A 10,522-nucleotide genomic window follows, 5' to 3' on the forward strand; every position below is an offset into this window, starting at 1 on the left:
GAGGATGCTCGATCCTTGTCCGACACTGTGTACTCGCACGCGCCTCCCCCCCACCACCTCCACAAGCCGCTACGCTCAGACTGAGCTCCTCCAAGTTGCCGATGAGGGTGCTTTCCTCCGAATGACATTCGAGCTCCCGACGCTTCCATTAATCGGGAGGGCGGGCGGGCGGGCGGGCGAGCGGGGCGGAATCAAACGAGAAATGCAAAGCCACTTTGCATGCGATGGTGCGCTTGTGTGTGTGTGTGTGTGTGTGGGGTGGAGCATCCAGGGGTTAAGTAGTTAGGAAGCTGATGCCAACAGGGCACGGGAGATTACTATTGTAATCCGTCAAAATGCTCCGGATGACCGCTTTAACCAAACAGCAGCCGTTTTTGACTTTGTTCGAACCATTTTTTTATGCCAAACCGAGTCCCGAGCAAATTATTAATTGCGCTTCCCTCGCCAAGCCCGGATGAGATAGTAACCAGATGCCGTCGAAGGTTGGGGCGGTGGGGCACGAGGGAGATAGGATGACTCTCTCGCCCAAAAGGAAGCGCGGCAGCAGTGTGATATTAATAGATCGGGCATTACATTGATTGATTTGTCACAAAACAAAACTTAATAAAAATCCCTCGAGGAGAGGATGATTTGCAAACTGCAAGGTGACGTTTGGCCAATTGATATAGTCTGGTTGTGTGTGTACGCCGTTAAAAAAGAAGAACTCGCTCAACATACCCAGAAAGCAAAGTTGATCAAATGCACATCTGGCAAGAGCTTCTAAAATAACCGCAAAAGCTATTTGACCTAAATACGGATGGGGCCTAGTTTCAAAACAATGAAAACTCATAAGCGCTAACGTGATTAGCGGAAAGGCTTTTTTTTTTTATCTCACTCTGATACGCAACAAAAGCAACTGTAACAAAAAGTCTAATTAAAGTGGGAGTCAACCCAGTTTGATTCTTTTAAGCCAGAGGGCAGCCATCTTGTGTTCATGTTTTGAACAAACGTCACCGTTTGCGTCCATCATTGACAATACTTTATCTCGGTATCGCAAACTGTTACTTGAAAAAATGCAAATAGGTTATTTTTTTTCTACAACATCCTGCCCTATTGTAAGTAAGCGTCTTTTCGCGTTTGCACAGTACAACACACAGCCAGTGAACCGATGACACCGACAGCTGCACACACACATATAAATACACACACACTTAAAGCTGCTCACAGGCTGCCTCCTGTTCGCTTTGATGATAACAGCGCGGCTTAAAGATGAAACCCAAACAGTCCAGTTTGAGCTTCATCTCAAAAAGATGGGGAGGGGGGGGGCAATCCTATTTACCGTTATGGTCTTTTCCTCGCGAACACAGGAAAAGGAGACTTCATTATTTATGAATATTGCTTTTCACCGTGTCAGCTCAGTGCCCACGCGTATCGATCCAAACAGCAGAGTGGTCGGTCGCTGCAGCAGAGAGGACGGGACATGAGGCTGGAGGAGAATACCAGGAAATAGACGGCGTCAACTCATCAGCGTCTTTACTCCTGCTGATGCTTACAGCCCGTCTTTTAAAAGACTATCATTCTCATTCCGAGTGATGAAAACAAGCAGCTGCGGACTATTTCTTCTTCAGGGTCGGCTGCACTCTACCGGCTAAAGGTGGGAAAGTCATTAAAATGGATTCCTGCGGGAAAGGCCTGAGTCGGCACTTGTTAAAAACACCCCCCCCTCCCCGTTGTGTGATGGGTTAGTCACATTTGTTCACCGTGAGAAGATCCCTGTGGCGGCTCGGATATTTTAGGGGACAATGGGAACCAAAATAAGAGTTTCCGAGTAATGCAATGAAGGCGACGTGCTTTTTCCCACGTGTATATAATTAGGTGACAATTTTTGCGTCCACTTATTGGATTATATGTTGAGGTCTTCCTGTTCTCCAAAAACAGGAGTAACAACCATCAGACTTCAAAAGCTCCGTGCTACAAAATACCAGAAACGCTTTCTCGACTCGTCCTGGTTGAGCGATTCAAAATGGAACAAAAAAAAAAGGTGTGGTGTTTACTCACAGTTCTATCTGCTTGTATTTGCTCAAGCCACGAGAGCTGGTCTCGGCGCCGGATGCCGGCCCGGGGGGCGCCTGGACGCCTCCTGCGCACAAAGGTCCGGTCAGTGCCGCCGCCGGCGCTGTCCCTGAGGTCATCAGAGGGTCACGGCGCTGCGGTGCCGCCTGGAATAAGTAAAAAAAAAAAAAAAAAAAGAGAGAAGGATAAGATCCTCTTTTAATGTCATATCGTTCCGCCACACGGTAAAATGTAAACAGCACACGATACAATTTACTGACCGGCAAAACCGTTGTGTTGCCAAGAGGATGCTAACATAATTAGCATTTAGCTAAAAGTCAAAGGTACAGAAGCTAACAAAATTAGCATTTAGTTAAAATTCAAAGGTACAGTACAGAAAGAAAAAAAATATTGTTGACTTTTGTGCAGAGCTCAGAGTTGTGGATTTGGAGGTCTGGGAAAAGAACAGATGTGCGCCCGGCCAATCCAGCTGTGGTGCGACACTTGATAAGTGTGAGACAAAAGGGAGAAAGGGGGGCCGGGGCCACTTGAAATCTCAAGAATTTGCAATAAAATCAAGGACCTCCCTTTTTGTACAATGAGCTTGGATAAATGCATGTATTCATTTTGCCATGTGTCTGAAGTGCTGCACCCAACAGTGAAAATGGCAATCCACAAACGACACACAAGACACAAACGGTCGGAATGTAGCTGCTCATCAAGCTGTTGGGATCGTGCAAGCTCGCAGACAACCTGCTAGCACGGTGGTCTTGTGGGCGGCGAGATTTTTTTTTTTTTTTTTTTTTACCCCGGAGGGGAAGGAAGCGTGGTGGCGGCGGCGGACCTGAGCTGCCTGCGACATGCTGCTGCCATGGAAACTCCCATCAGCCAAACTGGCTGGCAGAGGCACAGCACGATCATTTCCTGACCTTGAAATCTCAACGCTGGATGGCAGGTGGAGCAGGAGAGCCATCAAAAAAAGAAACGTTGAGCTTTTTTTTTTCCTTCTCCACCCCACTGCAAAACCAACGTCTGGTGTCAAAAGGGATCCTGGAAGCCAATCAATCATGAAGGACTTCTTAGATCCGGAGGCCGTTCCGAGGCGGACGGAGACATAATGGCTTGGCGAAAAAAAAAAAGTGAAGGGCTTGTTTTCCCGCACCGCTTAGTTCACTTTGACCGTACGAAGAGATAATCCCCTTCTAATAGACTTAAAGGCACTTTAACTGATCTCCCAGCTGTCTGCGTCGCCACCGGGGGGGGGGGGGGAACCTTCCGATCCAAAGACGACCTAGTCCGTCCTACGCACATTCCAAAAGTGCCTCAAACGTTCAGACGGAGTCAATTTCACAAATTCAACAGTCATCCGCTTCCAAAAGATGGATGGAGACGTCCCGATACGTGGTCAATATTTAAGAGCGTACGTCTTACCTTAAGTTTGATCAAGTGTAAATAATTCAGAGTGAGACGGAATGTGGGTCAGAGCTGATCTGCATACATTTCCAAGTGAGCAGAACTCCAAACTGCCGCTGCTGGTTTAAGCATCCGTTGAAGACGACGTTAAGCGTTCAGCTCTGGTTGTCTAGTCTGACGCCATCAGCGAGGAAATAAACTTAACATTCGGGCAATCGCGGGGACAAATAGACCTGGGTAGGCGAGCCCAAAAACTTGTTTCATTAATCTAGTGCTTATTGCTAAAGATTTTGGATGAAGACAGGTGACATTGGACAGAGCAGAGAGGGGAGGGGTGAGCAGTTTCGCACATATGTGAGAAGGGGCAAAAAAAAAAAAACCGCTTTGTTGCTATGTCAATTAATGAGCTAGCGGGTACGAGTTAGCCCCAAGGATGAGCCGCCTTGGGGTCTGTTCTAAAAATAGAAGCATTAAAAGAGAAGAATTCAAATCTTCATTTCTTAATGTAGCAAATGGTGTGATGAATCGAATTCAAATTGTCGCTTGAAGGGCATGAAGATTGCACTCCAAACGGCGTTCAACCTTAATTCTGCCATCGACAGGTGATCATCTCGAGAACTAAACAGGATATGATGAGCTCATCCTGAAACAATAGCAGCCAATCACGCTGCATGACGCTGATCGGGAGTCACGCTGACGCCGTGGGTGTGTGTTTATCACTCGCAGGAAACGGCGGAGAAGCCCTTTAATTTCCTCCCTTCCTTAATCTCACGCTGCCCACACACCACGTTCTTCTCACCGTTTCGAACTCGCGCCCCTTCCTCCCGACGCGATGTTATTCGCGGATCGCTCCGGCTTATCGGCGCGCTCCCGCAAAACGAGCGTTTAATCTTAAACAAACACAGACGCGATAAGCCGAGGGATTCCAACTACTGAAGCATCTGAGGAATGCGTCGCCACCTGAGAGACTCTCATTCTTTGCATTCTTCTTTGATTTCTTTCAAATCGCCCGAAGAGGTCCGAGGGGTTGTTTTGATCTCGTTTCATCGTTTTCCGGTTCTTTTTAGGACGGCGACGGTTCAGGACTGGGACGATGGTGGAGATACAACAAGTCATAAATGATAAAAACCAAAAAGCTTATGTGATTAAGAGTTGGGGGAGAAGAACGGACAAACATTTGTTTTCACAGATACAGACAGCATCTTTGCTCACTCGTTTGCTCTCCCTTTGCAATCTTTCAGTGCGTTATCGATCCCGACAGGCGGAACAGGGGAGGAAACGAAACAATTTTTCTCTCTTGGATTTAAATGAAATAAATAGATTAAGTTCTGATGACTGTGTTTACTGCCGCTCTTCAAAAGGACAAACGTGTGCGTCTTCTGACCAACTCATGACGCCGATAAAATCAAGGTAATAAGGGGAGGCCTGGAAGGTTGGGGAATTTGAATGGCATGATCAGGGAAAAATAAATCAACCTTGAAGATGATTTACAAATTAACTTCAAGCGTCAAGTCAACTGCCGCGCAACATTAAATCCACAAGCTAGCAAAACGAGTCGACTAAACAGACGTGTTTGAAAACAAACAGCCCGAGAAGAAAATGAAAAGTGCATTTAACAGACAACACCAGATGACACACTTGAAATACAGATTTACGGCACGACAGGTGACTCCCACGCACGAAAGCCGCTTGTCTCCAGGGGGGTGCAATGTTACAACAATAAACGCCAATCCACTGTTATTTTGGGGGGGGGCAGCCATTGTGACCAAGTTGAAGTGTCCTTGAGCAAGATACTGAAACCCCAAGTTGCTCCCTGATGCTGTTGAGTACAGAAGGTAAAAAAGCGATAGACGAATGACAGCCCATTGAGTATTTATCATATAAAAAAAAATATTTAGTAAAGCTTACTGTCGATGCGGAGCAACTAGATTTCAATAAGTACTGAAGACTCAAAGTTCTGCTGGACCTTCAATAAATGTTCTCAACTTGCCATTTTAATTGAATACCCCCGACTGTCATAGAAGCTTCCCCGTCCTGTTGATGCTCGACCAGAACTTTGCCTCACAGTTTATTCCATTACTCAACTGTGACTTTATAATGATTCGGCAGGCTTGTTGACTATTATCCAGATAAGATACAAGTTCAAACTTGAGACAATCAAGGTGGTAAAAGTTTCATTTTGAATCACATTAAACATTTAGACGTGTGGCGCAACATCACAAGCGAGGTTCAGCTTCTTCAATAGAACTTTGAACAAAGTTAGTTGGCGAGTTTGAGAAAGTAGGGAGTGAACTCGACTTTATTGGTGGCATTTTTTTTAAAAGCCACTCCGATCGTGTAAACACACAGGACATCATACCGGTAGTGGCGCTTCGGGGAGAGAAATGTAAATAATAGCTGAATCTTTTAAGGAGAACAAGCACGATAGGCGGGCTAGAGTTAGCATGCCGCTAAGAAGCTAATGCTAAAGGATGCTAGGCCCACGAAGTGGTGCCTCGCACCCCGGGTCGCGTGGATGGAAAATGCCCGAGTGTTTACCTCACAAGCGCAAGGACGGCCAGGGACGAAGGGCCTCTCCGGTAGCTCCTTGTGGCGGCGTATCCCAAGCGAGATATCCTCATGGGCTACGAGGAGCAAACGCCGGCCGGAGCCTCCGGTGGGATGATGCCCTCCCTTTCGTGTCTTCTCTTCCCAGTGTGAAGCGCACTGGTACCGCGGGCGACCACGTTAGCGGCACCGGCTAACTTAGCATCCGTCCGCGCGGGGGGTGCTCGTGAAAAAACGCCGCTTGTGTTAGCCGCTTCGCTTAAAGCGGTCGGGGGTATTTGCCGCTCGCACCAAGTCCGTCACGGCCTGTGTTTGTGACGGAGGGGGGCGCGTCTTAACGGGAGCAAACTGCTTGTCAAACGGGAGCAATTGGGCTTTGACTGCCGCTAGCCGCCACCGCTAGCTTTTCTCGCTTGACTAATAGGCGTCGCGTTATTATGACGTCAGAGATTTGTTTCTAAGCAGGCGCTAGGAAATGACGTAGGTAACATCCGGATTTGTTTTCTTCCAAACTGCATCTTTTACTAAAATTACTTTTCCAAGTTGTTCCTTTTTTCATCCATCCATTTTAACAATTAAAATTATTTATTTTATTGTTGTTCTATTGAAATTCCTTTTTTTCCTACTGAAATAAAAATATAATTTTCTTGTTGAAAGAATATTTTACATGGATGCTTTTTTAATTCCTATTTTTTCTCTGTATTTTTTATTGTAGAAATGAAGCTGCTGCTAGGACTAAGCCAATTTTGAGCCTGCTGCTGCCCCTTGCTCATTTGCATGCCCAGTGTGGGAATCCTCCAGGGAGCGTCTGAAAGTGGGAGATATCGCCGAGGGCCGAGCTGTGATTTTGAGCAGTGGGCAACCCATGCTGGCGTCCGGTCTAAAGGATGTTGAAAAGTGCACCAGTGCCAAAAGCAAAATATTCCCAGGAACTGAAAATATTGTCAATGTTGCCCCATAATGATGATGAAACATTCCACATGACTCACTCGCTCACATTCTACTTGTCTGTGCTATTTCCTGTCAAATAATTTGCCACCAGATCACGTAGAATCAATTAGTGAGAACAACTTTCCTCTCTAAATATATTTGACATGGAGATTTGCAAGTTCTGTAGAAGATGTTGTCATGGAAACCTCTGGACAGAATTTAAATGGATTAAAATGTTCCTGATTATAGAAGCAGCAAGCCGCCTGGAGGACAAAGCTAACGTTTCTTGTCTGAGATTAGCACGCGAGCGCTAGTTGATTAGTATCAAAAACTCGTGTTAAGCGAAAAGCGTGGGGATCCATTTTTCATTTGATTAAGTCAAAGATAGTCAACTGAAGCGCAACCACTTTATTATCTCCCGTCTACAAAACCCTAAAAATAAAGCTGAATCATAAAAAAATGCAAGAAAAATATTAGCCCAAAATAAAGTTGTGTTTACTGGAAAAAAAAAAATCACAATATGTCAGAATTTGAGAATAAATTTGTTATTATTTTGACAAATCCATATCTTCATGTCATTTTATTTAATTAAACATTTCATACCTAGCCTATTTACAAAAAGCACTTACAGAAAATAACATCTTTGGCTGTGATGCATTTGTATATTTACAACAGAACATAAAAAAAAAAACTGCATTCACATTGAGATCAGTGCCACAAGCACAAACTGCAACTAAGAATCAAAAATATTTTTACCACATGAACTGTGTGTTTTGATGGATTTTTTTTTTTGACCCTATAGAATGCAGTGCTGCTGTCCGTTGAAGATTATCAGGATGAAATTCAGCGTTTCCCAGAGCGTGACCTCACATGAGCACACCCACAGAAGAAAAAAAAATTGGGGAAATGTAATATGACTTCAGGGTGTGCTGTGCTTGCTTTTCCACGCTGTCAACCTGCAGCCAAACAATCAAAGGGAGAGGCAACATGTGATGGTGACAAAAGACCAGGAAATGGAACTTATCAACATAGGGAAGTCTCACTTCCCAGAAAAAAAAAAACATTTGTCCATATTTTCATCACAACTAAAACATTTTGCATGGATTGTGTATTTTGGCTGCCATCTGTTGCCTAATTTTGTCATTGCAGCAACCCCGATTGCAGGAACTGCCAAACCGCTCGAGTGACATTCTAATTATCTTCTGTCATCCCCGCAAGTGACCTTTGACCTTTCCATGACAGTCTTGTTTTGCAATTCTTTTTTCCGTCTTGTGTAAACTGTTGTGCGCACATCTCGATTTCCGTGGAAAGTAAACACGGGAAAGGCCTCGTGGAGCCTCAGCGAGGTTGAGTAAGTGGACCTCGGCCTTCTCAGCTGAGGACCAAGGAGGTCATCCATGTTGCGCCACACGGGACTGTGTCGTAAGAGTGTGTGGGTGTGTTTGTGTGTGTCGTAACGCATCGGTCACACAATGGAAACAGCTGTCATATCAATAAACTAACTTTTCTACATAGTGGGAGCTGTTTCTAATTTTGAAATTTTTAAAAATTTGCTTTTTTTCCTGATATGCAATTGATGGAACGTTGCAACATGTTTAAAATGTACCATCTTTGATCATCCACTGGTCCAGTTCTTCCATCTCCAGCTCCAGCACTGAAGGAACGTCTTCTTCAAACATAGGCCTGGATACACAAGAGAATATTTTCAACACATATTTTTAAATATATTCATTAAATGTATATAAAGTACGTACATTGGTACTTTCTCTGTACTGGAGCCATCCAGATATAGATCATCCTTTGTGGACTCTACAAAAAAACAAAACTCAAATTACAGTGTGTAGTTATAAGAACCGAAATGCATTTTTCATTTCATACGAGTCGACTCGTACCACGAACGGCAGCCTCCATTTTGAACCTGCGCCTGAGGAAGAGGGCGAACATGACACTGACGATGATGAAGGCCACCAGGGCCACCGGGATGAGGATGATGGTGATGCTGAGACCTTCATCCTTCCGGGGGCTCAAGGTCGTGTCCAGCAGATTGACATTATCTGTAATCCCTTCTGACAGAATAAGAATCACGACAATTACTACTAAGACTTGTAATTGAATAAATAATAAATATTAGAATCATGTGTATGCATACCTAGACTTTCCACTCCTGAGCCAAGCTCTCCTGGTGCAGAGGCTGAAAAACAAAGCTTCTTCAAAATGTATTTTTTTCTAATTTTAAATTGACATGACAAAGATCTCTGGCGTTACCTGGATCCAAGATGCTGCCCTGGGTGGTTGAGAGCTCCGATGATGGAGTAGCATTGGGGCTGTATAATGTCGGCTCTACAAATGATAAAAAAGAAAAAAAATTGCTGCCAGATGTCTCTACTTATTAAAGCTAATTCTTTTTTTTCTCTTGAATGGTAAGAATTTGAGAAAATTAGACCAACAATATGTGTCATAAAAGTTTTATAACGACAGCTGGCTTGTGTACTGCATACATCTTCTACAACACTAAACTCGTCAATTTTATTTTCCACTGATGGTAGATGTGTTATTGTGATATCATGTCTATAAAAAAACATATGCTATATTGTTTAACCGAAAGTTTTCGTGTCCTCCACGACTTGTTCATCTGTGAATTTTCCCACTGTTTGGCTTTCTTCTTCAATCACCTCATCTTGGCTTGACACTACAACAGCAACAAAAACACAAAGATGACAAAAAATCAGAGGAAGAATTCACAGGTCTCAAAAAATTATTACTTTCCACAAAAATACAAACACATCAAATTCTCTCCTGAGTTTCAACTTATTTACCACCCAAAAAATTAAGTATCCTGAGAATGTGGGAGGAAGCCAGACTACAGCCAGGGATTCAAACCCAGAACCTCTCAACTGCATTAATCCGCCAAAATAAAAATGCAACCACTTTTACCACCTTTGGTATTGGCGATACTGGCCTTGTTGTATTTACATGGTGTGGAATCCATACTTTGCAGTATCGCAGTACTTTTTAGTCACACCATACAGGAACTTACCACTTCCTGTCAAGCACTTGCCACAAAAATCAAAAAGGTTGCAAAAGCACAAGTGGAGATTTTGTTACCGCCATGATCACTTTGCTTTATCGTAAAAATTTTACAAACCACCGCATTGTAACATTTTTACGACGAAGACAATTCCAGAGTGATCCTGCTCTGACTGGATGAAAGAATTAGTCATCAGGATCAGGAATAAAACAAAGAGTCCTCTGGGAGTCGGCCTTAGACTAGAATTGTATGAATTTGCTGACACGGGGGGAAAAAAAATCCTTACCTGTTCTGGTCCAGGTGTTTGTGAGGAGCCACAACAGGAGCAGGAACAGTGGGGTATTCCTGTGTCGGTCTCTCATGCTAGTAGAAGAAAGCCTCGGGGCGGACATGTTGCCATCGTGTTGTTTTATGTTGTGTGTGTCACAGCATCGCAACTTCCTGACAAGTCTGACCTACGTGGATGGGAGAGGAAGAAGAAGAAGACAGAGGTAAGCCACGCCCACCAAGACCAGTAACTCGGGTGTGACGCAACTTTTTTTTGTACTTGTCGGCGCAAGTTCGCCACCGCAC

At 44.3% G+C, this 10,522-nt stretch overlaps 2 protein-coding genes across 4 annotated transcripts in view; both read right to left on the bottom strand.

Annotated features, from left to right (window-relative positions):
* Positions 1-6,430, bottom strand: part of fbxw7 (F-box and WD repeat domain containing 7) — a 37,287-nt gene extending 30,857 nt beyond the window's left edge. For both annotated transcript variants that reach the window (XM_088372536.1, XM_088372534.1), the window contains exons 1-2: positions 5,983-6,430; positions 2,038-2,198 (exon numbers count right to left, since the gene is read on the bottom strand). The gene's annotated coding sequence lies outside the window, so the exon portion shown is untranslated. The remainder of the gene's footprint in view (positions 1-2,037; positions 2,199-5,982) is intronic.
* Positions 6,431-7,314: 884 nt separating this feature from the next.
* Positions 7,315-10,423, bottom strand: tmem154 (transmembrane protein 154). 2 transcript variants are annotated; one of them, XM_088372550.1, is made up of 8 exons: positions 10,236-10,423; positions 9,521-9,610; positions 9,187-9,261; positions 9,071-9,112; positions 8,814-8,984; positions 8,676-8,730; positions 8,528-8,604; positions 7,315-7,877 (listed from the first exon to the last, which is right to left on the bottom strand). In XM_088372550.1, exons 1-8 carry the CDS (start codon positions 10,339-10,341, stop codon positions 7,873-7,875), a joined length of 621 nt encoding a protein of 206 aa, XP_088228676.1. In that variant the 5' UTR covers positions 10,342-10,423; the 3' UTR covers positions 7,315-7,872. The 2 variants fall into 2 exon arrangements, with proteins under 2 accessions (XP_088228676.1, XP_088228675.1); XM_088372549.1 differs by having other exon boundaries at positions 8,814-8,987.
* Positions 10,424-10,522: the final 99 nt, after the last annotated feature.

This window comes from Syngnathus floridae, chromosome 4 (genome assembly GCF_059516105.1).
Source record: "Syngnathus floridae isolate MCC-2025c chromosome 4, RoL_Sflo_1.0, whole genome shotgun sequence".
Classification (NCBI taxonomy): Eukaryota; Metazoa; Chordata; class Actinopteri; order Syngnathiformes; family Syngnathidae; genus Syngnathus; species Syngnathus floridae.

Excerpts from the sequence above, each read along its gene's own strand:
- tmem154 (XM_088372549.1), bottom strand. The coding sequence starts at position 10,341 with ATGTCCGCCCCGAGGCTTTCTTCTACTAGCATGAGAGACCGACACAGG. Across the intron at positions 8,988-9,070 it reads CTCAGGAGTGGAAAGTCTAG|AAGGGATTACAGATAATGTC; the intron begins GTATGCATACAC and ends TTATTCTGTCAG. Across the intron at positions 8,605-8,675 it reads AGTACAGAGAAAGTACCAAT|GCCTATGTTTGAAGAAGACG; the intron begins GTACGTACTTTA and ends TTGTGTATCCAG.